Genomic DNA, 27,978 nt, shown 5'->3' with positions numbered 1-27,978 from the left:
CCCGCGGCTTCGCTCGCGTTAAGAAGTATTATTATATACAAACTTTCATCCCCTATTTTAACCCCTTGGGGTTGGAATTTATCAAAATCCTTTCTTAGCGGATGCCTACGTCATAACATCTACCTGCATGCCAAATTTCAGCCCAATCCGTCCAGTGGTTTGGGCTGTGCGTTGATAGATCACTATGTCAATCAGTCAGTCACCATTGAGTTTTATATATATAGATATAGATAAATAGAGGATAAGTTAGGTATAAACTTAATGCATTTGAATACAGTGAGTAAAAATGGCGTCACGCTGAAATGAATCTCGCGCCTATCCTGTTTTCTACTGAGAATAACTTTGTAAACTTCAATTATGAAATAATTTGTAAAGAAAGTAATATAAAATATTTAGTTTTTAATTTATTAACAACTAGCTGTCCCGGTGAACTTCGTGTCACTTTAAAACCTTCCCTGGACTTCTACGAATATTTTAAGACTAAAATCAGCCCAATCCGTCCAGGCGTTTTCGAGTTTTAGCGCGACTAACACATTTGAAAATCCATTTTTATATATATAGATATATCTATATTATATCTTATCACACTTTAAATATGAAAATAAATGCATTTGCTAGTAATTAAACATATTGTAATTAAATTTATCGCTAAACGAATTATATTTAAAGTAATATAAATACAGGCATCAGCTTATAAATAGCCATATTTTAATATTCATAACAAAACAGTTTAAAATTAGCATATCAATTGATTTATTATGATTTATGAGTTTTAATTAGGTTTGACTTTACTCGCAGCTATTTTGCATTGAAAAAGTTTACGCCGCGCTGTTTTAAAAAGTAACCTATCAATCAGGCTATCATTCATCAGTATAAATCATAAAGTTAATATACCTAGCGGAATAGACCAACATCTCGAGCTGTCAAACGTAACCAAAATTGGTTTTCATCTGTGTGAAAAATATGTGTACGTATACACTTACACAAGCATGATTGAACATGATTTCTATGAGATTAAATTGTCAACGTGCGGCACGCGCCGACTGGACGTCAAAAAGAAGAGTGCTGCTGTCATGTATCACACGTCTCTTTTTACCACGCAGTGTTACTGATAGTGACATCTCTCTTGCTCAGGCCTTTGTTTCTCTATTCCGCAAGGTATATTAACTTTATGGTATAAATTTAAAATGCTAAAGAAACAGCTGTTGTCGGTTGTTTCGAAAATTGTGTTTACGGAGCAATGTGAAATTTCATGTTATAATCATCTCCAGAAAGGAGGTACTAATTTTAATTAATATAAACTGATAACAAGTCGTCAAAGAGGCTATAATGAAACCCGCTTGACTTCTGATACACTTGAAGGTATTATTTAGTAATTAATGCTTCTTACCATGGTTGTTATTCAAGGCTATAATGGTTGTTATTATAGCTTTGAACGTAATTAGAGTTATTTAACAGAACTATAAGGATTTCGTTGCCATGGTAACTTGAATAAAGCTGTCACTAGAAATAACTCGATAACAGCCATGATTCTTATGCTAAGTACTCACATACGGTTTTACTCGATAGTTTTACTCCAAATCGTGCAAAAACCACCGCAAAACTCACAGCTGGAAGGCTCGCATCGAGCCAGCTCGATGGTATTAAATATTTTTAACCTTTGATTTGGAGTAAAACTATCGAGCAATGCTGAATGTGTGGACGGAACCCCGAACCGCGGATCTTGCTCGACGTTATTGCTCGATCGAGCAATAACGTAGAGTTAAAACCACGGCCTTCGAGATGTGAGTTTTGCGGTCCACACAATAATTATTACTCGATTTGGAGTAAAACTGTCGAGCAAAACCGTATGTGAGTACTTAGCATTAGGTGGATTCCGATCTTTACTGCAAGCGACCGCGACCGACAGAGATTTAGATAAAATGCCACTTTATGACCTAGGCCATAGGTTTCATTTTGCCCTACGCCACTACGAAGAAGCGGCAGCATGGGTCACTAGACCAATGGCAGCAGAAAACCTATGGCCTAGTCCAGCGGCCACCAAATGGCGGACCGCGGTCTGCATCCGGACCGCCGACCCATTGTGTGCGGACCAAGCATCCGAAAATGATCTTCGTTCATCTTACGACTTCAACATCTCCAGGATTTAATGTCAGTAACATAATATAGCTTGCACCAATATTTCACTCCAAACTTCAGAGAGATAATTAACTACAAAAACGGTTACTTTTCTCATTGTTATCTAAATTTGTAATTTCCTATACCTTTGTTAATTTTTTTAAAATAAAATGTGTGGACCGCGAAGGTCATTTCATGTCTCAAAACGGACCCCGAGCGAAACTAATTGGAGACCCCTGGCCTAGTCTATAAAGTGGCATTTTATTAGAATTTTTAAACTGTGCACAAGTAGCGTCCTCTGATCCATACTTTGCGTAAATATTCTCTATTTGTTCAGAACCGAATCGAACACGTATATTCCGAGTCATAAGCCACGTTCTAAACCAGGGGTCACCAATTAGTTTCGCTCGGGGTCCATTTTAGGAAATGAAATGACCTTTGCGGACCACACATTAAAAAAAATTAAACAAAGGTAATTACGGAAATTACAAAGGTATTTATTTAAGTATATGAGAAAATTGAAAACTTTTGTAGCTAATTATCTCTCTGATGTTTGGAGTGAAATAATAATAATATTAAATATTGGTGCTAGCTAGTAGCTATTGATATTAAATCCGTAAGTCGAGACCGAAATTTATTTAAATTTTTAGGTGGCAGGTTTGTTGCCGGCCTTTTAAGAGGGAATAGGGTAATAGGGGAGGGTAGGGATGGGAAGGGAAAGGAATAGGGGAGGACAGGGAAGGGAATTGGGCCTCCGGTAAACTCACTCACTCGGCGAAACATAGCGCAAGCGCTGTTTCACGTCGGTTTTCTGTGAGAACGTGGTATTTCTCCAGTCGAGCCGGCCCATTCGTGCCGAAGCATGGCTCTCCCACGTATAAATTAACGAAGTTCATATTCGTAAATGCTTGGTCCGCACACAATGGGTCGGCGGTCCGGATGCGGACCGTGGTCCGCCATTTGATGACCCCTGTTCTAAACCAGCTTTTTTTTACAAACTTAATAACTGCTAGTTTACAAATCTTTTCTTTTTAATCACCAATGACAAATCATGAAGATATCGCGTGCACCAGAGACATGTATCACAAACCCGTTACAGTATCGTGTTGCACACGGCCAATGCGTATGTGGAGCACTATTTAAGGATTCAGAAAGTTTATATAGCATGGCAATCACATCTCAGATGCGGGCGTCATCTAGTTATTAATATGTCTTGAAATAACCTCTTAAGAGGGCGACTAACCTCAAAAATCAAACATCGTCCTTCTCTCTTCACACTCACGCCCGTCTTTCATATGCCAGGTGAAAAAGGACGACGCGGATTCATCGCCAAATTAGTTTTTTCTCAATAACTCGATAAATGTACAACATTTAAAAATCCGCTAGGTCGATCTCTCAATTATAGAATTTTATCCAATGTGTTAAAATATTAACTTATTTCAATGCACGGTTATGGCAATAAATGAAAAATTCGTGAAAATTAGATGCATCTTTGTTTTTTTTTTCTATCGAAAAAATTTTAAGATATCGTGTTTTTGCTCAGATCGAATTCTCGGAAATATAATGTAGTATCTAATTTTAGAAAATGAAACAATTCGGGGCTTATTATCAAGTATAAAAATGAATTATAAAATCGACACTTTAGGGTTAGTCGCCCCCTTAAGAGGTTATTTCAAGACATATTGATAACTAGATGAAGCCCGCATCTCCGTTGCGCCAAAAGTCGTTTGTTGCACGGGACTTACTTTTGTGCGGAATAGAAATATCCTATGTCCTTTCCCGGAACTCAAAGTATCTCTTTACCAAATTTCAGCAAAATCGGTTCGGCGGTTTGGGCGTGAAGACGTAACAGACAGACAGAAACTTTTTCGCATTTATAATATTAAAATTATGGATAAATATTGTCTAGGTGTAAAATAGAGTTGGTTTTAAATTAAAGAACAATGGAATTTGCCGCGTGCAGTTATACTATAAATTGGGTGGGTTGCACCAGAGCCGTGGTTAAAGTTAAAGTTATGGTCAAAGTTATGGTTATAGTTGAGGCTAACTTTAACTTTAACCTTAACTTTGACCACAGGATTTGACAGAAGACAGCTGGTCCGACAAGGCTTACAATGACCGTGGGCGGGGGCGCTGCTGGTAAAGGAGAACTGTCAAAAATTGGGTTTTTGTATGACGACAGCGTTAGTTCTTTTTTTCGCCACGTTCATTCATAGCCTTGTCGAGCTCAAGGTTATGGTTAAATATAGCGTCCATTTTTTACTTTAACCAAAGATTGACATTTTGCAATGTAGTTAAAGTTACAGTTATAGTTAAAGTAAGTTGGTGCAACCGACTCTAAATTAATTACAACAGAGAAATCTCTCCGGTCGTAACGAAAATAGATTTGTGCCTCACTCTAATTAGGTCATAAATTTGGCTAATTGATGCTGGAAAAATCATTTTAGCTCTCATAAAGTAGGTTATGTTTTCAATTCAAAGTTATTACGTTATGACTTCATCTTGAAAAACCATATCGCGCTTATTGCATTCGGACGCGCAATTTTTTTCGGCGGTAAGTCCATTCATCAATTTCCGGGACTCAAAGTATCTCCATTCCAAGTTTCAGCAAAATCGGTTCAGTGGTTTGAGCGTGAAGAACAGACAGACACACTTTATCTTATATATAAAATTCTCGTGTCACAATGTTAGTCCGCGTACTCCTCCGAAACGGCTTTACTGATTTTAACCAAATTTTATATGCATATTCAGTGGGTCTGAGAATCGGCTACTGGGTACTTTTTATATTGGTAAGTGCATTTGTTGAATAAATAATAGTAAATTATTACAACTCGAGACTGATGGCGACCATTTGTTTGTGCGACGGGATAGCGATGGACGTTACCATGGTGACATACTTATTTAGTCACTTCGATAAAATAATACGGCCGAAATACTTAAATGGCAAAGAATCGTTTGCCGGTACAGCTAGTTATTTATAAAATTGAGTAATTATGGATGACACTTTTATTATCTTACATCTAACGCCGTTTCGCCTCTAGTATTGCGAAACGCGAAATATCTGCGAAACAAGAATAAAGCGAGATGTCATATAACGCTTTTGAAGTGGGAGAGCCATGCTTCGGCACGAATGGGCCGGCTCGACCGGAGAGATACCACGTCCTCACAGAAAACCGGCGTGAAACAGCGCTTCCGCTGTGTTTCGCCGAGTAAGTGAGTTTACCGGAGGCCCAATCCCCTACCCTTTTCCTTTCCCTACCCTCCCCTATTTCCTCCCGTACCCTCCCCTATTCCCTTCCCTACCCTCCCCTATTACCCCTTAGAAGGCCGGCAACGCACCTGCAGCTCTTCTGATGCTGCGAGTGTCCATGGGCGACGGAAGTTGCTTTCCATCAGGTGACCCGTTTGCTCGTTTGCCCCCTTATTTCATTAAAAAAAAAACGCATAACCACAACGCTTCAAAACTTAATAATGGTGGTATTACGAAGTAAATGAGTCACAAACACATCATAAACTGTGGTTTATGTGTGTTTAACTACATACCTCCCCACTATAAAGCTAATTAAGTGACGAAAAAGGTAAACTTATAACGACTTTTGAATGTTGTCTACGTGTTACGTTAACTTACGTACATTCATGTAAAGCCATTTTATAATTGTAGGTCACATAATTTTACTGAAAGTCATGATAAGTCTAAAAGACTTTATAGTATATATACAGCATACTGGTGAGACATGTTCAATGCTCGAGGACGTGATATTTGACTACTATATTAGTTGTAAAAAATAATATAAAAAATAATATCAAGTGATCACTGAGTAAAATTTAAGTTAAATAATTTTTTACCCAACGGATAGACACCGCGCGCGAAAAAGGTAGCGCGCGTCGCGGGACGCATGCCACCGCGCCGGCCGCATAGTAATTTACTAAGTGTCCATGATTCATTTATTTAAAGGGAAATTTGGTCGAAAATGAAGTACCCAATTTTATTACATAATTATATGAGAATCGAGTACCGAGTAGTACTCTCCTTAAATATTGATCATAATATTGTCTCACCTGACTATAGTGGCCGAGTGTGTGCGCAGTACACAAGATCTCTATTCCTTTTACTGTCATAACCCAGTGGGACGGACGACCGATACGACTGGCGAGAGATCAGGTGCAGGACCGACTTTACATGCCCATTAGACGCATGGATCATCTTACTTGTCAGACAATCAAGTGATCAGCCTGCATTGTCCTAACATAACTTGGAAATAACATGTTTCCAATGCGGGAATCGAATCCACGATCTCCGAGTCAAAAGCCACGCTCTAAGCCACTGGACCACGGAGGCGTTACATGATGCCGGATCATCTAGTAATAAACTGAAGGTTAAAGTTACAACGAAATACGACCCAGTTAAAATATTACTATGATTTCCCTAGGGCCAAAAAGGGCATTTTGATTATTGCTCAAAAAGAAAAAGCCTATAAAAAGTATATCAGATAATACTCATGTGGCAAAATTTACTAGGTCATATCCATACTATGCGAAACTGTGTCAGTCGAGACAGAAAGACCGTCCTGTATCTCTGTTCATCTGTTACCTCTTCACGCCTAAACCGTTGAACCGATTTTGAAGAAATTTGGTATGAAGATATTTTGAGTCCCGGGAAAGGACATAGGGTACTTTTTATTCCGGAAAATGTTATACTTTTTGAAATATTTTAATTTATATATCTAAAATGTTATTTATTTTACATTATATTCTCAATAACAAATAATTACAAATAACTCAGAAAGTATAATTAATATTTACGATATTTTGTCAAACAGTATTAAAGAAAGACCGTCTTCCCGTATCTCAGTCCATCTGTAACCTCTTCACGCCTAAACCGCTGAACCGATTTTGGAGAAATTTGGTATGAAGATATTTTGAGTCTCGGGAAAGGACATAAGATACTTTTTAGCCCGGTAAAATTTACGGTTTCCACGCGATTAACAATTTTCTGCACTACGATGTTGCTGGCTTCAAATAGAACTACACTACTAAATTGGTTTTAGCGTGAATTACATAAATATAAAAACATGTAATATTCAGCATGAATTAGTATAGATAAAATCAAAAGTACACATTTCTAGAATGATAATTTTATACAATGTGTCCCGACACCGGTGTCCGATCCTTTAATGTCATGATCTATGGCATATTTTATCGACAAATTGGCCATCAAATTTTTTTTCTCTCTCATGGTTGTAAAATGGCAGCCATTTTAGTTTTTCTCGGGCTTTGAAAGAAAGAAAGAAAGAAAGAAAGAAACTTTATTTGGTAAAACAGTAAAATATGTACAATACAAATAATAATCAATAACATTTCAAATACAAGTATATATATATGCTTTCACACTAATCTGACCAGTACTTCACATGTAAATATCCTATGAAGATAAAAAAGGTCTCATTTGATAGCTCAACTTGTGGACTACGCTTACATAGGCAATATGTTATAAATTTCGTGGAATTAAACATAGAAAAACCCAAGTTTAAGAAAAAAAAATGTGTATTTTTTATTGATGGCTTTTTGTGGATAATCTAGCACATTAAACTGGTTCTTTTTTACTTTAAATAGATAGAGGAGGTTTTCATCTTCTAAAATTCTTTTACTTCAATTCTCTAAGTCAGATAGTTTAGAAGTTATAATGATTTTCTTATGATGAGGTGGTCAGATTAGTATGAAGCCAGAGAAAAAAATATTTTTTTCAAAAGTTGAAGAAAAAAATTTTGAACTCATGATGTATGGCTTATATTAGTGACAAATTGGCTTTCAAATTATTTTTTCTCCAACTTTTGAAAATTTTTTTTTTTTCACTGGCTTCATACTAATCCACCTCATCATAAGAAAATCGTTATAACTTCTAAACTATCTGACTTAAAACATTGAAGTAAAAGAATTTTAGAAGATGAAAACTTCCTCTATTTTTTTAAATAAAAAAGAACCAGTTTAATGTGGTAGGTTTTTAAAAAAAGCCATTAATAAAAAATACACAATTTTTTTTTTGCTTAAACTTGGGTTTTTCTATGTTAATTCCACGAAATTTATGACATACTAGCTGTTTCCCGCGACTTCGTCCGCGTGGACTTCAGTTTATAGCGCGCGATGTCAACAAAATTGGTGTCAAAAGCTTTTATAAAAAAACCCTGGTACCCCTTAAATCAATACAGCTGTGTAGTGTGCACACAATAAGTACTTTATTTTTTATATTAAACTTTATATTTTATGCCAAATTTCAAAGCATATTTAGCCCCCCAATTACACAACTTTACCCATAAACTATTTATCATTGATAGGTTTAGCCCCAATTTCACCAACGTCTGTTAGTGTTAACAGCTTGTTAAAATGTCCTGTCTTCTCTTTCATTCATATGAAAAACGAAACAGCTAACGTGATACTAATTCGACCATTAACTTTAACAGTCGTTGGTGAAATTTGGTCTTAAGGTTACGTCACTGCCTGCACAGATAAAGTATTGAGTTATTTAATACCGTAGAATAGATATAACAATCGAAAAAAATCGAGACTTAAATGTAAGATGATACCACCTCTTATAGAAAGACTTTTGAGCAAGCGTCAGCGCGATGTAGAAGACGCACGGCGCCATCTATTATGAATTTTTTGAACAAATTTACGACCCTTACAACCCTTTTTTCCAGTAAAAAAGTAGCTATGTCCTTTCTCAGGCTTTAGACTATCTGTATACAAAATTTCATTACAATCGGTTCGGTAGTTTTGGCGTTTGGCGTGAAAGCGAGACTGACAGACAGACAGAGATACTTTCGCATTTATAATATTAGTATAGATTATGTGCACACTGCACAGCTGTTTTTGGGTATTTTGATTAATTAAGGGCCGCGCTACACCGGAATGGCAGCGGCGAGGCGAGCACTTTCAGCGCTGCCATTCCGGTGTAGCGCGGCCCTAAGAGGGGTACCACTTACCAGGGTTTTAAAAAGTTTTTAAATTTGACACAAATTTTGTTGACACCGCGCGCTATAAACTAAAGTCCACGCGGACGAAGTCGCGGGCAACAGCTAGTATATATATAATATTATTAAACATCATATTCTAACGTATTAAAAACTATAAACAAAAACATACTAACTAATAAGTATGATTAGTTCTATGTTACAATAAAGTAAAAAATAAAACGCCATCTGTTGAATCGTATTAGAACTAAAATGTTCATTCCATTGATATCTTTCTGGATTTTTTATAATATTATACATAAAATATTATTAAGATTTTTGAAATTTTATTTTAATACACATCCAAGACCCAGGAAAATTGAAAACTTTTTGTTCCGCCTGCGGGACTCGAACCCAGGACCCCCGGGATGAGCGCTGGCCACGCGCAATGCGAATTCATTTTCATCGAAATTTTCATGGAAATAAGATATTTTCCCACATCAAAATGTAGCCTATGTCCTTTCTCAGACTCTAGAATAACTGTATACAAAATTTCATTGCAATCGGTTCAGTAGTTTTGGCGTGAAAGCAAGACAGACAGACAGACAGACAGAGATACTTTCGCATTTATAATATTAGTATAGTATGGATTATAATATTATTAAACATCATATTCTAACGTATTAAAAACTATAAACAAAAACATACTAACTAATAAGTATGATTAGTTCTATGTTATAATAAAGTAAAAAATAAAACGCCATCTGTTGAATCGTATTAGAACTAAAATGTTCATTCCATTGATATATTTCTGGATTTTTTATAATATTATACATAAAATATGTTTAAGATTTTTGAAATTTTATTTTAATACACATCCAAGACCCAGGAAAATTGAAAACTTTTTGTTCCGCCTGCGGGACTCGAACCCAGGACCCCCGGGATGAGCGCTGGCCACGCGCAATGCGAATTCATTTTCATCGAAATTTTCATGGAAATAAGATATTTTCCCACATCAAAATGTAGCCTATGTCCTTTCTCAGACTCTAGAATAACTGTATACAAAATTTCATTGCAATCGGTTCAGTAGTTTTGGCGTGAAAGCAAGACAGACAGACAGACAGACAGACAGACAGACAGACAGACAGACAGACAGACAGAGATACTTTCGCATTTATAATATTAGTATGGATTGCCTGTGTAAGCATAGTCCACAAATTTAGCTATCAAATGAGACATTTTTTATCTTTATAGGATATTTACACGAGCAGTTCTGGTCAGATTAGTGTGAAAGCCCGAAAAAAACTAAAATAGCTGCCATTTTACAACCGTGAGAGAGAAAAAAAAATTGAGGGCCAATTTGTCCATAAAATATGCCATAAATCACGACATTAAAGGATCTAACACCGGTATCGGGACACATTGTATATAAAATTCTCGTGTCACAATGTTAATCACCGTACTCCTCCGAAACGGCTTTACCGATTTTTACCATAATATTTTATATGCATATTCAGTGGGTCTGAGAATCGCCTACTGGGTACTTTATATATTGATAAGTGCATTTGTTAAATAAATAATAGTAAATTATTACAACTCGAGACCGACAGCGACCATTGTTTGTGCGACAGGATAGTGATGGTCGTTGCCATGGTGCCGTACTTATTTAGTCACTTCAATAAAATAATACGGGTGAAATACTATATATGGCAAAGAAACGTTTGCCGGGACAGCTAGTATCAATATACATTTTATGTATAAACAGTAAAGAACAAACAAGACACAGCAAATGATAAGAAACAAGACTAACATAAAATTGTCACAACGATGCAAAAAACGTTGTAAGCAGACAAATGATGGGAAAATTTGTATACAATCACTTTCATTATTCCTAGATGTGGTTCTTATGGTACTTTCTTCGGAAACTATCGAGAAATTATTAGATCTTCATTAGCATATTGTTCATAGGTATACCACTTTCGATTATTCTTCTTTCAGTCTTTTATTTAGCTTTGTTGGAACGAAGCGAAGTTCCTTATCGCGCGTTCGGCGTAAAGGCTAGACAGAACGATATTTGACCTCGACACTTTTTATTAGTACCTGCATGGTAGGGCAGAGGGCGTTGATAGTATTCCTGTGCGTCAACTAGATGTCGTTTTTTTTAAATAAATTGTTATTGATGTATACGTATACAGGTTTTTTTAATATAAGAAATAACTTCGTTTATTCGGGTGTCCCGCGGTCCCTTGACACCTCTTAAGTTTTTCATAAGTGCTCGGTTTATGTGATTTTTTGACGGGAGTTTAGCTATTCAATAGTTTTGTTGATTTAAAATATGTTATTCAATAACTTTAAAATATATTATGTACCAATCGATGGTGTTCGAATAGACTTCAGTCAATAACATGTCCACTTTAAAACCACACATTTTCAATTTTTGTCTAACAATATTATTTCTAAGCACTCATTAAAAAATTACGCTTTTAATCACTAACCTACAACTAGGCTATAATCGCGGATTCGCTCTGGGAGTGTCACTGTACCACTTTTCAGTCAATTGATCGACAGCGGTGCGTGAAGTGGCCCAAGATATAAACGATTGCGTAAATATTAACTGTGCACATGCAATTTTAAAGTTACTCTGGTGCTAAAATTTGTTTTGTTTACCTTTTTTTTGAATGAAATAACTATAATAATTCAAGAACAGATGTAATAGTATAATTTATTATTTGACAATAGTATATTTTATGGTATATTTACTACAGTCTCAAGAAAGTTTATTTTAAGGTGCGTTGACAGTAAATCATAAAGGTCGCATCATAACAACAATTGTATAATATAACAATAGCGCATAAATTAGGATCACAAATGAAAAACGGAGTTTAAATTGCCACAGTTTTGCCACATTACTTTTCGTTAACGTTAACACTTCACGTTTTTTGAATCTCAGATTTCTCTTGCAACTATCAATAAAATAGTAGGTATCTACAATGTACATGGCCACATCATAACACGAAACATGTTACAAAATTTCATAAAATTTTTATACTTAATAAAAAATAGTCTTCTAGTTTGGACCATAGCGTATCCGCTCTCTCCTATGCCTCACGGCCGTCACGGGGCATGAAGTATTAATTACTAATGTCATTGTCAACTAGACCAGGTTAAACCGGTAAAGTTATTAAACTTTCAAAGCCAATTAGAGAGGGGCATAGACAAACGAACTCTTTGAATAGTAACTACATCGAACTAAGCTATAATCCTTACAATATTATAAACTAGATGAATCCTGCAACGTTGCGTCAAAACTCGTTTATCGCGTGGGAACCGTACATTTTTCCTGGACAAAAAGTATCCTACGTCCTTTCCCGGGACTAAAGGTATCTTCATGCCAAATTTCAGCAAAATCGGTTCAGCGGTTTGGGCGTGAAGAGGTAACAGACAGACACACTTTCGCATTTATAATTTTAGTATGGATATGGATGTGTCTGTCTGTCAGTCTGTTACCTCTTCATGGTGAAACCAATTTTGATGAAATTCGATATCGAGATACCTTGAGTCCCGGAAAAGGTCATATCGGTTCCTGCGCTTAACTTTAAGGGCCAGGCCACAACACTGCGTTGCGGCATCGTATCGCGAAAACAACATCGCACAGAAATGCGATGCGTTGTAACAACGCAAAAATTTCATCGGAAATTTCGCTGACGCATCCCAAATTTCCACGACGCATTCTGCGACGTGGTAGATTTTTACGATGCGGCGCCGCAACGCATTGTTGTGGCCTGGCCCTAACGGCTTGCGCAGTGCGAATTAATCGCTCAACCAATTTTGATGAAGGACCGGTAATAGATTTATTTGGGGGAAAATGTACGGTTCCCACACTGTCAATTTTGCGGGCGTCATCAAGTAGAGAATAAAATCAGAACAGACATTAAAATATTAGTAAAATGATCGTGAAAATAATTTTATCGGTTCCCCTAAACTCTTATGAAATTTTATTATTACAACAAATTATTACTCAATTAAAAGTAGTAAACTTTGTAACCGCTTTGCATTTCTATGAATAAATTATTATCGAAGTGAAGTCCTTGGGAAATTTAATTTAAATGCAAAAATGGCGATATCAATAATAAATGGATAAAGGGTAAACTGTACACAGGGTGTAACAAAACTAAGTGATAATACGTGTGTGTATGAGGCCCTTATAATATAGAGTTCACTGTGAAAGTAGCAGCGCTGAAAGAGTTACATTTGACTTCTATGCTTCTATGAGAAACGCCCCAACGCCATCAATTTGATGTTACAAAATAAAAAGTAACTTCTTAAGCTCTGCTACTGTATTAATTATTATCACTTTGTTTTGTTACTCCCTGTATAGATTTATGATAATTAATCTGAATTATGGGCCACGCCACGACATTGCGTTGCGGCGTCGCATCGTATAAATCTACGACGCCCCAGAACGCATCGTGAAAATTTCCGATGTAAAGAGTGCTATACTATATGTTGCGTTGCGACATCGCATCGCATTTCTGTGCGATGTTGTTTTTGCGTTACGACGCCGCATCGCAATGTTGTGGCCTGGCCCTATATCCTTACTAATATTTTAAAGGCAAAAGTGTGTATGTCTGTTACCTTTTCACGCTTAAGCCGTTCAACCGATTAAGCTGATACTGACTAGCTTACTCTGTATTTGAAATGTCCAAATGTGTGCGCAATATGCAAACTTTTTTATTCCAGCACAAAAAACGTAATTTTGTTACTAAACCAACCTTATCGATGTTCATTAAACTGTTGGTACGAATACTTATTCGCAAATTGTTCATGCTAGGGCCAGTTCGTACCGAACTGGCTCTAGTTTAGTTCGTATTTGCATAACCGGAGTTCCGACTCGATCGTGAAGATCTTATCTCATATTGGCAAAGTTTCAAAGTCTTTCCAACTTTTATTTCCCTGTACTAAACTAGTTATTCAGGTACCCCCTTATTAATAAACGTTGTATAAGCTTTGAATAGTTACACGATGTTTTGTCTTCTACAATCCAATTAAAAATGTCACTTGTGTGACAGGAACAAAACACTGCATAACTATTCTAAGCTTATACAATGTTTATTAATAAGGGGGTAAAGGTTTAAAGAGACTTTACAGTTTTGCCGTATATAAGTATTCCAGCATAGCTAGCACGCCGTTGCCCAGTTGATTCTTTGAAAGAAAGTAATGGCAGTTTCTTTACCATGTCTACATATCTTTTTCCCGAGCATGGCACCACCCATCGACTTGAGTTTCAGTGGACAAGGACAAGAAACTCTTTCCATAGCAACCGTTATAGCAACGGCAATTATTTTTTTGACATTTAGTTTCTTGGTTTTTTTATTTTATTATGGCATTTCGGCTATATGAAAAATAAAAACTAAGTAACTTTCTCTATAATTCCGGCTATAAACAGGGTTGCTATACATCGATTTTTTTAATTTGCCGCCATTTACTCGACACTAGCCATGGTTTTATAGCCAAGTGCCATAATAAAAATACAAAAAGAATCAAAAAACTAAATGTCAAAAGCGGTTCGTCATGCTTGACTTATAGATTTTCAAAAGCGGAAGATATCGAGATACGAAAGAAACTTTTTCTCCAATGTTTTTCCGGTAAAACTGTCAAAATTTAGTTTCTTTCGTTTGTCTACGTGCTTGTGCTAGCTATGCAGGTATATTAGCATACCAGACGAATCCTGATGATGCGCCAAAATTCGTTTATCGGGAACTGTACATTTTTTCAATACATAAAGTATCCTATGACCTTTTCCGGGATTCAAAGTATCTCTTTACTTTTCAGCAAAATCTGTTCAGTTGTTTGGGCGTGAAGAAGTGACAGACAGATAAACACACTTTAATATTTATAATATTATTAGTATGGATAATTATAGTATTCTAGGTATAAAATGTTTTCCAGTGCGAAATTTCAAGTTTCTAGCTCTAAGCGTTTGGCTCAGTTTTTAGGGTTCCGTAGCCAAATGACAAAAAACGGAATCCTTATAGTTTCGTTATGTCTGTCTGTCTGTCTGTCCATCCGTACTTTCGTACGTCCGACCGTGAACTTAGTAAGTAGATGTAGTTTGTAAACCGCATTAAGATTTTGATACAAAAACGGAAAAATTATTAAAAATTTTAGAGGTATAACTAAAACAAAAAAATCATCTAACCTATGCGTGTGGGGTATCTATGGATAGGTCTTTAAAAATCATATTTAGGTTTCTAATAATTTTTTTTTCTAACCTGAATATTTTGCGAGAGACACTCTTCCAAAGTGGTTAAAATGTGTGTCCTCCCCCCTCTAACTTCTAAAGTAGGGGCATGATAAGCCTAAAAAAATATGTGATGTACTATAAAAACTACCAAAGAAAATTGATTTGGACGAAATCTAGCAAGTAGTTTTTTTTTTATACGTCATAAATAGTAAACCTTAATCTGGTGGCACGGCAGTGCCCCAGCCAATTTAACTTTCATTAAATCAACTAAAATATAAAATAAATCAAAAACCTTTTAATTTCATAAAACTTAAATTTCAAAAAAAATAAACCTTGCTGCGGACACTTCATGGGCGAGTCCCACTCGCACTTGGCCGATATTATTTTAACCCCTGAAGAAAACAGTGCTATAAGCTCAACGTGTTTGTCGGTCTTGTGAATTTCGCAATTAATCTTTATCTCTTTGTACTGCCATGCCTATCATATTTTAATGACGAATTAACAAGTACTTGAGTACAGTACCTACAGTGCTGTTTATTGAAATGTAGCTGTGTCCCGCGGTGTTTTCCCACAGTAAAAAGTAGCCTATATATCCAGGGTATCAATTATTAACTCCATACTAAATGTTATTGAAATTGCCCCATCCGTTTTCCACAAACTTTCCCCTTAGAATATACACTTGACTTTGAGTCAAAGTCAAAATTTTCTGTCAGTCTATAAAATATACCTACTTACGGCCGTTCCCAATATTTGATCTATCTCTGGTTTTGCCCTACTAGAGATAGATCAAATATTGGGAACGGCCGTTAGGTAATCATAAAATATATCTGAGTGTAAGCTGTAAGCTTTAATACTTCATTTTCCCCTGTCACTTTACGGCGAACCTTACAAAACGGCGGCCAAATTTTAATATATTTAATTTAACCTCCCTAAAATGAAGGTTACCTAATTTATTGAAAAGGGTTTCAAATATAATTAATGCAAGCGTAATTTTGAATTTGTGGCCTGTGACTAAATCTTACTAACCTCAATCAATAGTGAACAAAGTTTCATTAATATCATAGAATTTTACAAAAAAACATAAAGTTACTATACCTAGCGGAATAGACAAACAAAGGCCTGAGCAAGAGAGATGTCACTATCGGCACTGCGTGGTAAAAAGAGACGTGTGATACATGACAGCAGCATTCTTTTTTTGACGTCCAGTCGGCACGTGCCGCACGTCGACAATGTAATCTCATAGAATTCATGTTCAATCATGCTTGTGTAAGTGTATACGTACACATATTTTTCACACAGATGAAACGATTTTCGCTTTCGTTTGACAGCTCAAGGATGTTTACTTTAAGCAAAAAATCGATATATTTAAAAATCCCATTATCTAAACTTAAGTTAAAGCTATTAGACTTACATTTTGCCAGTGTAATTAATGTAACAGAGATGCGTCTGAGAGTAGTCCAAAAGTCACAATAATACTAAAAACTATTTTATCCTTACTATTTTAAGCACGACTCGCAAAACTATTCAACAATATCTGTTTTAACTAATGACGCGATTAAATGACCGAGACCGCGTAATATTTATTTCATCGCGCCCTGTCCTACTTGTATATTCACTTTTAAACTATTTACCATTTGTACTCATAAAACTATTTGGACTATTCCGACGGAGGAGGTTCTAACCGAGGTCACGGCCAGACATATAATATAAAAGTTCTAATTACAGTCATTTCAGACGGAAAACGTCTATTTATATTTTACAATATAGTTTTACTTTTGTAGTTTGTACTCACTAAACTATTTGGACTATTGACCAGATCTACTTATAAAAATATTAATTGTACTTACTACTATTCCAGCCTGAAGCAATGACCTACTTATAGTTTTACTTTTGAAACTTGTACTCACAAAACTGTTTGGAGTTTTGGACTATTCACCTATACTCACAAAACTCTTCGTATTTTTCCAGACGGAGGAGGCCCTGAAGCGGGGGCTCAGCGCGAAATGCGTCTCCCGGGAAACATCCTCGTGCATCGCCGTGGAGCTGGTGGGCTACGTCGACCGGATGCTCAGGACAGCCGCCTTCCAGCTCAGCGATGACATGATGGTCGTTGATGAGAGGTACGTGATGATGATGAGGGTGGTGATGGTGATGATGATGAGGGTGATAATAATTATGATAAAGATGATGAATAATTATTGCTTGCAAGAGAATTTACAATTGGAATCTTTTAAATAAAATTTGGTTGTTACAAAGAGACCAATAGTCAATAAATTATATGAATACTAGCTGTCCCGGCAAGCATTGTTTTGCGATATAAAGTATTTCGCCCATATTATTTTATTGAAGTGACTAAATAAGTATGGCAACATGGCAACGTCCATCGCTATCCCGTCGCACAAACAATGGTCGCTGTCAGTCTCGAGTTGTATTAATTTACTATTATTTATTCAACAATCAATATAAAAATTAGCCAGTAGCCGATTCTCAGACTTAGTGAATCTGCATATAAAATTTGGTGAAAATCAGTAAAGCCGTTTCGGAGGACTACGGTAACTAACATTGTGACACGAGAATTTATATATAAGACTATCATTTTAAAAGAAGCTACTAAATGCTGTAGCATTACAGTCTTATAGTATGTTATTAATATTAAGTACCGTAAGCTTTATTCGTATTCGCATGGCAAATTGAAAGTGAAATTTCGAGGGCAGAACAAAACATAATAACGTCGCACCAAAAACTTGTCATGCAGTCATAGTTTATTTTATTTCTGTGGAGATAACATCATAATATTCATGTCTAATGTAATATTTTTCTTAATTTCATTAAGATTGTGAAATTAATAATTTTGTGGTAAAATTAATTATTGCTACTAATAGCCACAGCCAGGTGTCACAAAGTATCCAATTAGATGAAATTACATTAACATCTGTAACTTTTATGGCGCTAATTTCAGATGAAACCAATCCTAATATTAGAAGTTGCAGGCAAATTCGTACTCGCAGAAACTTGATATTGGAACGGAAATTGTACATTTTTATAGCATAAAAAAATAATTTTTTAATCAACATTAAATTTAAACAGCCAAACAGACTCTCAAATTCAATATACACATTGTATCACATGCTACGTAGACTGGCTTATATTTCGGAAAAAACGCATTGTGATATCGCGTTGACATAACGCAGATGCAGCCATGCGTTTTTTCAACGCCGCAGCGCTTCAAAGCAATGTGGCCACGCTCTTAAACAAGCTAATATGTCACATAATGTTATAATATCCCTCTAAATCCAGAAAGCACACACCTACATAAGCTGCTTTCCAAACTTGCATGTGTTTGGAGTAAATCTCGAAGCAGAATTCTGAGAAATCAACGTAACCTAAACTGTTGCATTTAGATAAATGTACTTTCAAAGATCTTACGTCTGAGAATTTCTTAGAATTCTAAGGGTGGGTTGCACCAGAGGCGTGGTTAAAGTTATGGTTATAGTTTAGAATAACTTTAACTTTAAACTTAACTTTGACCACAGAATTTGACAGATGACAGCTGGTCTGACAGTCAAGGCTTTAAATAAACGTTGGCCGGGGGCGCTGCTGTTAAAGGAGAACTGTCAAAAATGGCGTTTTTGTATGATGACAGAGTTAGTTTCTTTTTTCGCCACGTTCATTTTAAGCCTTGTCGAGCTCAAGGTTATGGTTAAATATGGCGTCCATTTTTAACTTTAACCAAAGATTTGACATTTTGCATTGTATTTATAGTTAAATTTACAGTTATAGTTAAAGTAAGCAGGTGCAACCCACCCTAAGTAGTAATAGTTATGAAATATATTATGTTTGCATACGATTTATGTTTAAGTTTGATTAAGGCAAACACCATCAAATATCAATTAATCAAGTCACCGTACATACGAAGCGAGTATCAAGGCACTTCACGTGTCAAACGTCATCTGTCAGCTGCCTCCAAGAACATTTCGATCACAATCATCATGATCACTTGAATTTAATTTATCATGCAAGATTTTCTGGCTTTTTGAAATGTGGCTCTTATTGTTTATACTTTGAACGGGACAATCTTGTGTATTTATGCAGGGAGACATATGACGACAGTCCGTCAACTGTCTTTGAATCAATTACTCCGATGGTACCTAAATGTACTATCGAGGAAAATGATTCCTTTGCAGTTAATAGACCTACGTCATTTGGTTGGGCTATGTCAATTCAATGAGCTGCGATCGATCTGATGGGTTTGACGTGGCCAAATTACTTAGGTACACCATCTGCCTAGGAATCAACTTCTCTGTCAGCTCATAATGTACCTGATAAATCTAAGATATCTGAATATAACTGTTATATTCAACATACCTCTTCTATCTTTCAGCAACGGCGCCGCAGCCGACATCCCCACCAAGCCGGAACAGCTCGCGCGTGCTGGCACCTCCCTGGAGGACCAAGCCCAGGCCCTCATTATGGACAAGCTGTGGCACTTCGCCACCACCAGATCGCTCAGATACCGGGTCATGGATGGTGCAGATCTGGTGATATCCCCGAAGCAAGAGGCTGATGGTACCATGGGTGTCGGTGAGTTGCATTTTTTTGTCATGTTTGAGGCTTTATTGGTAGTAAACTATAGTCCTTAAAAATAAAAATAATAGTCTAGTAGTGCATAGCCCAAAATTACGTTGCGTGTAGCCCGAAATTTTGTAGCACATAGTCCAAATAAAATTAGGTGCTGACCTGGTCATCTCGCCGAAAAAGGAACAGGCCGATGGTGTCGATGAGTTACATTTTATTGTCATTACTAATTGGTGGACTTTATGAGGAGTAAAGTATAGGCTTAACTTTGGTGTTTTGTGGCTAAGACCTGGGCCATTTGGAGCTACAAGAACTGATATTTTTTTCGAGCTACAATTTTCTGAACCATGCGCTACGATATTCCTATCTTTAAGCAACGAATTTTTAGGCTAGACGCTAATATTTGACAGGCTACGTATTATGACATTGTACGTGCTACGTAATTTTGAGGTATGAGGCATGATATACGTGTGAGAGCCATGCTTGATGCTCGACCGGAGAAATACCACGTTTTCACAGAAAACCGGCGTAAAAGAGCGCTTTTTGAGTTTACCGGAGGCCCAATCCCCTACCCTATTTCCTTCCCTACTTTCCCCTATTCCCTTCCCTTCTCATCCCTACCCTCCTCTATTACCCTATTCCCTCTTAAAAGGCCGGCAACGCACCTGCAGCTCTTCTGATGCTGCGAGTGTCCATGGGCGACGGAAGTTGCTTTCCATCAGGTGACCCGTTTGCTCGTTTGCCCCCTTATTTCATTAAAAAAAATGAGCTACTATACATTAGTAATATTATTTTGGGTTACGCGCTATCTAATTTTGGGCTACGCGCTACGAAATTTTGGGCTTGGCGCTACAAAATTTCGGCCTACGCGCTACATTTTGGGCAACGCACTACAAAATTTCGTGCTACGCTCTACATTATTTAAGTCATGCGCTACGAAATTTCGGGTTACACGCTACGAAATTTTGGGCTACGCGCTACGAAATTTTGCGCTACGCCCTACTAAAATGCGCTACGTGCTATAAATTTATTCTACGTTCTAGGAATTTCAGGCTACAATTTTTGGTTGCCTATTTAAGGCGCGCCGCAGACGTCACACTTTTTGTGTGATCGAGTCTGCGGCTTACGTCATACAGTCCGCATGGCACGCGCCGTCTATTGTTTCTTTTTTAGAATAGAAACAATAGACCAAACGGTAAAATTAATCTACTAAAATCGTTAAAAGCACTCTACATTCTTTACATGTATTTATTTCCTGTTTATAACCTTTATTGCCAACAACATAGGGGTCATTTTTGAAGTAAAACTGTAGGTCTTAATGACATATACTTAATATAATGAAAGTTACACAATCTTAAGCTTCGCAAGGCCCGAGTGATTACTCTAAGGTAGGGTTGCCATCATCCAAATTCCCTTCGCCGGTCAGGCACGACAAAATTCCCGGACATTTGGCCGAAATGTGGTTAGTTCCCCGGACACCTCTTAAACAGTATTTACGATAACGTCTTGCCAATTTTTGCTTTTCCAACAAGAATTTGTAAAAATCTGACTAACTCAAGTCCGTGCAAGAAACCGTGTGTATGCTTAGCGAGTTTTTATCTTTAGTTTATTGCTGCATGACTTAAAAGTTAAATTTCTCTTCTTCTTAAAAAATCAAAAGTGTTTGGATTTCACCCGGACGCTTTTAAAAACCCGGCCGGTCGTACCCTGGACTACGCGCGCGCTTCAAACTAGGACAAATCCGGGGAAATCCGGACGGATGGCAACTCTACTCGAAAGACATTTTCGTCTATAACAAATGATTTTATTATACGAACTAAATACAATACTGGCTTAGCTTTCGAGAAATTTCCGCATGAAAACATTGGGAAATGGAAAAATATAGAAGATATATTGGACATTTATTATAGGGATTTGGACGATTATCACCTAGCAACTATTATTGGGAATATATTTTAGATAGATATCATTAGATATCTTCATTTGAACATCACGAAAGGTACAATTAATCTATAATATAAAAATGAGTCGCTGAATGTGTTGCTAAGCGCAAAACTCGAGAACGGCTGAACGGATTGGGCTAATTTAGGACTTAAAATATTCGTAGAAGTCCAGGGAAGGTTTTAAAGTGACACGAAGTTCACCAGGACAGCTAAGTTTATATAAAGATAAATAAGATTATATTTTTATAATTCGTTAAAGATGAATCAAAGGATAAAAAATAAAAGTACAATGCTCAAACCGCTAAGACAATTTAGGTGTTATTCGGAGATGCTTTGAGTCCCGGGAAAGGACTATTTTTTTTTATGAAATAAGGGGGAAACGAGCAAACGGGTCACCTGATGGAAAGCAACTTCCGTCGCCCATGGACACTCGCAGCATCAGACGAGCTGCAGGTGCGTTGCTCGCCTTTTAAGAGGGAATAGGGAGTGGAGGGTAGGGAAAGGAAGGGAAGGATATAGGGGAGGGTACTGTTATATCGGAAGTCACATGACAACGTATGTGTAGTAAAAACGCTTAGGTTTTCAGTTGCATTTCCATGAATTGCAATTGCAAACTTTTGCTGTTTCTATTATTCCATTTTCCGTATTTTTTGATCAGATCGAATTGGACCTTCGTCGGGTGCAGGTTTCCTCTTAAGATAATTATTAAGTTTTTTTAATAAATATTCTAGTTTTAATAAAAGTGATTTTTTTTAAAAAGTCTCTCAAGACCCACCAAGTAACAGTGGTGTCAGAAGTGGGATACCAGCATTAAATCCGTCGTTTCGCTGGTATTCCTTAATGGTTCGCGAAAACTGAACTGAAAAGTGAAAGAGAACTGAGTGAATAGAAAAACTATGAACCAATTCGTCTCCGGAGTGTGATTGTGTCCTTGTCCACTTCGTAAAACTCAAGTGCACTGTGTCTCGACAATAAGCCTTTCGTCGTAAGCCTGCAGACCAGTCCTGCACTCCTGCACCCCGACATCTCGCGCGCGAATCGCGATAAATCCGTAACGCCGCCGTCCTGCCATCGTTCGACCTTCGTCGGGTGCAGGTTTCCTCTGAAGATAATTATTAAGTTTTTTTAATAAATATTCTAGTTTTAATAAAAGTGATTTATTAAAAAAGTCTCTCAAGACCCACCAAGTAACAGTACGGAAGGGAGTTGGGCCTCCGGTAAACTCACTCACTCGGCGAAACACAGCGCAAGCCCTGTTTCACGCCGGTTTTCTGTGAAAACGTGGTATTTCTCCGGTCGAGCCGGCCCATTCGCGCCGAAGCATGGCTCTCCCACGTGTAGAAGTGTATTATGGAAAAATGTGTGGTTCCTGTACGATTAACAACGATGCTGAAAATATCCATTGAATTTGATATTTTGATAAGATTTTCCACCATTTAATGAATAAACTCTATTAAAACATAATTAAGAAACTGCACAGAAAAGGCACATCCAAAGCGGTTCAACAATAGTTCACTTTAATTGGGGCGGCGGTAAGGGCCCTCCACATGCACTCAACTTATAGCTGAGTGTCAGAGGACTGGCACAGATTCAATTTTACATTCAAATATAAAAAAATCTCAAATAAACATTTAATATAATATTATATATAAAATTCTCGTGTTAGGCCGCGTACTCCTCCGAAACGGCTTTACTGATTTTAACTAAATTTTATATGCATATTCAGTGGGTCTGAGAATCGGCTGGGTACATTTTATATATGGCAAAACAACGTTTACCGAGACAGCTATTTATTTTATAAGCTACTAGTTGTAGGCGTCATCACGCCCACATCTCCTTTGCGTTAAAATTCATTTATGACGCGTGTACCGTACATTTTCCGCAATAAAAACTATTCTATGTCTTTTCCCGGGACTCAAGTATCTTCATATAAAATTTCATCAAAATCGGTTCAACGGTTTAAGCGTGAAGAGGTTACAGATATACACACTTTCGCATTTATCTTATTAGTAAGAATAAGGATGCTGAAATATGTTCCTTTCATAAATATTATTGTTGTTGTATTTTTATAACTTCTGGACCACTATTGAGACCGATATTTATAGTAATATAGCCTTACAAAAGTAATCAAATTCATCCATACTAATATTATAAATGCGAAAGTGTGTCTGTCTGTCTGTCCGTCTGTCCGTCTGTCTGTCTGTCTGTCTGTCGGTCTGTCTGTCTGTCTGTCTCTTACCTCTTCACGCCCAAACCGCTACACCGATTTTGCTGAAATTTGGCATGGAGATACTTTAAGTCCCGGGAAAGGACGTAGGATACTTTTTATCCCGAAAAAATGTACGGTTCCTGAGCGATAAACTAATTTTGGCGCAACGGAGTTGTAGTTGTCATCTAGTCCAAGATAAAGGCAATTTTTCATTTGCTCGTATTTGGTAAAAAATATAATTTACAGAAAACAAAATAAAGCATCCAGAAGGACAGTAACTTAATCATCAATCATTTTGTTTATTAAAAAAATAATTAACTTTTCCTGTGAATAACAATATGAAATGAAAACAAATAATTCAATTATTTCCTATCGCTTCCAGTCCACAAAATAAATGATATACAGTAGGACTTTATTCAAGACTTTCTCAATACAAATAAGAACAGCGGACCTTACTCGTATTGGCATACGTAAACTTGCAAATACATATAAAATGTCGTATTTTAGTGTACACCTATGAAACATACGCCAATCGATAGAAAAAATGTTTACAAACAATAAATATTATTTGACAAAATGTAGTAAATGACTTACTTTCTGAGTTATTTCAGTTTGAAAATCCATGTCTGTCTGTATGTCTGTCTGTTTGTTACCTCTTCACGCCCAAACCGCTGGACCGATTTTGCTGGACATGGAGATACCTTGAGTCCCGGGAAAGGACATAGGATACTTTTTATCCCGGAAAAATGTACGGTTCCCACGCGATAAACGAGTTTTAAATAAATAATATTTTAGTTATACAGTCTGAAATATTTAAAAAAGTATATCATTTACGACATTCTGTCAAAGAATATTTGTTGTTTGTAATTATTTTGTCTGTCGATTGACGTATGTTTCATACGTGTACACGAAAATAACTTTAGGTATGCCACGTTCCATACAAAAAAGTTCGAACTCTTTTGACACACGAAAAGTTTTACTGTAAGATAATTATTTTTACACCATTTTTGGAGTTAATTAAAACCAAGCCAGCTAATTAATGCCCAAGTGTATACAAGACTGCCTATGTTTAGAGAGTGTAGTACTCTCCAAAGTATTAACTAACTGGACTGGCGAGATATCAGGCGCAGAAGCGACTTTTTAAATTCACAAAAGACGCATCATCTTTCTGAGACGCATCATCAGCCTGGTTTGTCTTAACCAAACTTGGAAAAAACATTTTCCATTAGGAATCGAATCAACGACGTCTTTGAGAACCTAGCTTTAGAAAAATAATAATAACTCCCACACCGGTTTCGGTTACGGTGGCCGGTTTCATTGAAACCAGGCCAGTTACGCAGGAGTAATTTTATACTGCCCAAGTGTGTGCGCAATACTCAAGAGCACTCTCTATTCCTTTTACTCTCATAACCCAGTGGGGCGGAAGACCGACACGAGTGGTGAGAGGTCAAGCGCAGGACCGACTTTTTACATGCCCATCCGACTCATGGATCATCTTACTTGTCAGACAATCAGGTGATCAACCTGCATTGTCCTAACCAAACTTGGAAATAACATGTTTCCAATACGGAGATCGAACCCACGACCGCCGAGTCAAGAACCATGCTCTGAACCACAGCTGGACCACGGAGGCGTTAATTTAAAAAAATGTAATGACCGTAAAGCCTTGTTCTTTGCAAAAATAAATATGAAACCCTAAAAACACTAAAAACACTGGACCAAGAAAGCGTCAATTGTTTGATATTTATCAGGGCGAGCGAAGCGAGCCCTAGTATATCCCACAACCTGTACATTTTGTGGTACACTTTACGGAAAAACTATCTCGCCTATTGATGTATGCTTTAACAAAGCAATTTTTATTTATATGTAGATGTGTTATCATCGGTCTGTCAAGGTTTGGTTACTATTAAAATAAAATGAAAATGCCTTAAAAATTATGACTACGTAGAAAAACGATGCGAGCCCTTACAGAACTCGGCTTTTAGCTGGTATTAAGACGTTTAATTACCGACAATACAATGACGTACAAAATTAATAACTCCAATACCTACAGTGTTGTTTTCGTAGTTTAATTAACAAGCAGGTGTTTTATACCCGAATGTAGAGTAGGTAGCTGAGTAGAGTTAGTTTGGACAAGTAGAGGTTTATACCTACATGCACTGTGAACTGTGATAAAAGTTTAGAGAAATTCATTGATGAAAATTAGAATAGTGATTGTAGGCTACGGGAGGAGGAATTTAAAATAAAAATCTAGATGTACGAGTTAAGAGGAGTCCACACCGCCCTTTTTTCCATACAAACGTTGTCCCCTGTTTCCTCCCTGGATAATGCTAGTAGAGTTATAATTTTTTTCCTGAATATCTACGGCCACTAATACGATGTCCCTATGTTTTCTTTTTTTTCATAATTTAATTATTAATTAAGATATATGAACGTTCTAAAACCCAAAAAAATGGCCAGATTTTCCTTTGTGTTCAAACGTCCAGAAAACAGATTTGGCTAGATTATACAAAAAAAGCAAAACATAGGAACACAGCTCAAGCCTTTTTTTAATCTTTAATGAAAAAAGTACTTAAATCGGTTAAGTTTTGGAGAAGGAATCAGGGGACAACGAATCATTGATTTTTTGGATTTTCTGCAGTTGTCTCTATCGCGTTCTGCGGTATAGGCTTGAGGTAAGGGAGACAGCTATAGATATTACACGTGCTTTTTTTTCGTTTCTCTAGCCCCTGGTGTATCCTCTTAAGTCACACTATATTAACGGAAGACCACAAATAAGTACACTTCAGAAAAAACTAAAATAGACTCAAACAAAATCCGCCGACAATTCTCTTTTATATCATACCACGAAAAAAACAGTTGAATTTCGAGGCGTCGCTTCGCCATAGACAAAACATAACTTCCTTTCTTTTTTTTACATTTCTAAAAGGTGCAGTACGGTGGCGGTCGCGTCGCCAATAGTGATTATCATTTTTTAAGTTATGGAACAAGGAAGCAGACATTAAAACTATCATAAATGCAATTTATTTGAATCTATTGTGTTTTACACATTTTATTTGAGTTGAGTCGACTTGGGTTAAGGTTCCATTTTTATCCATTGTGCAATTTGTGGTCTTGTGTAAACAGTGATTATTAATAATTAACAAATTTTCAAGGTTTAAGAACTCATAATATTAACATAAGAAAATAAAAGTATTAAATTGATTCGACGTGTACGTTGTATTGTTTGTATCTAGTTGTCTCTCTGTTCGGATATTTAAACGTGTCGCGAAGTCTTATAATCTTATTAATTTTGGGTAAAATATTCTGGCCTTGTACTGTATATATAATATTATAATATAACATACAGACTTATACTTCATCATTAATATGTGAGGTTAATATAACGTCTAAACGTGAGCTTTAATGTGGTAATATACACCTTCAAAAGGCCTCATAAAATATTAAATAGTTAGAACTGGCTAAAAGCCGAGCTTTGTGAGGGTTTGCGTCGTTATTCTGCGTGGTAATAATCTTTAAGGTAGTTTTTTTGGGTTCCGTACCCAAAGGGTAAAAACGGGACCCTATCGGGGTCGGGGTCTGTCCGTCTGTCTGTCTGTCTATCTGTCTGTCTGTCTATCTGTCTGTCTGTCTCCAGGCTGTAACTCAAGAACGGTAATAGCTAGAGAGTTGAAATTTTCATAGATTATGTTTATCTGTTGCCGCTATAACAGGAAATAAAATTAATAGTAAAGGGGTACTTCCATACAACAAACATGATTTTTTTGGCCTTTATTGCTCGATATCAATAATGCCAACAGATAGGCACTTGATATTTTCACAAAGGCCTTAATTAAATGTCTACTTCAATATTTAGGAATAATATTAATATAAAATAAAAACAATTTTTGGTCTATGTTTGCTCTATAACAGTACGGAACCCTTCGTGCGTGTGTCCGACTC

General features: G+C 36.7%; 1 protein-coding gene across 2 annotated transcripts in view; it reads left to right on the top strand.

The window, feature by feature from the left end:
* Window positions 1-27,978, top strand: part of LOC121737747 — a 32,079-nt gene that overhangs the window by 219 nt on the left and 3,882 nt on the right. For both annotated transcript variants that reach the window (XM_042129433.1, XM_042129432.1), the window contains exons 2-3: window positions 17,278-17,429; window positions 19,691-19,890. In XM_042129433.1, the coding sequence (XP_041985367.1) occupies window positions 17,278-17,429; window positions 19,691-19,890 (352 nt within the window). The remainder of the gene's footprint in view (window positions 1-17,277; window positions 17,430-19,690; window positions 19,891-27,978) is intronic.

The sequence above is a fragment of the Aricia agestis genome, chromosome 21 (assembly GCF_905147365.1).
Source record: "Aricia agestis chromosome 21, ilAriAges1.1, whole genome shotgun sequence".
Classification (NCBI taxonomy): Eukaryota; Metazoa; Arthropoda; class Insecta; order Lepidoptera; family Lycaenidae; genus Aricia; species Aricia agestis.
The sequence above is the reverse complement of the archived record's forward strand: the minus strand, read 5'-3'. Positions and strand labels throughout refer to the sequence as shown.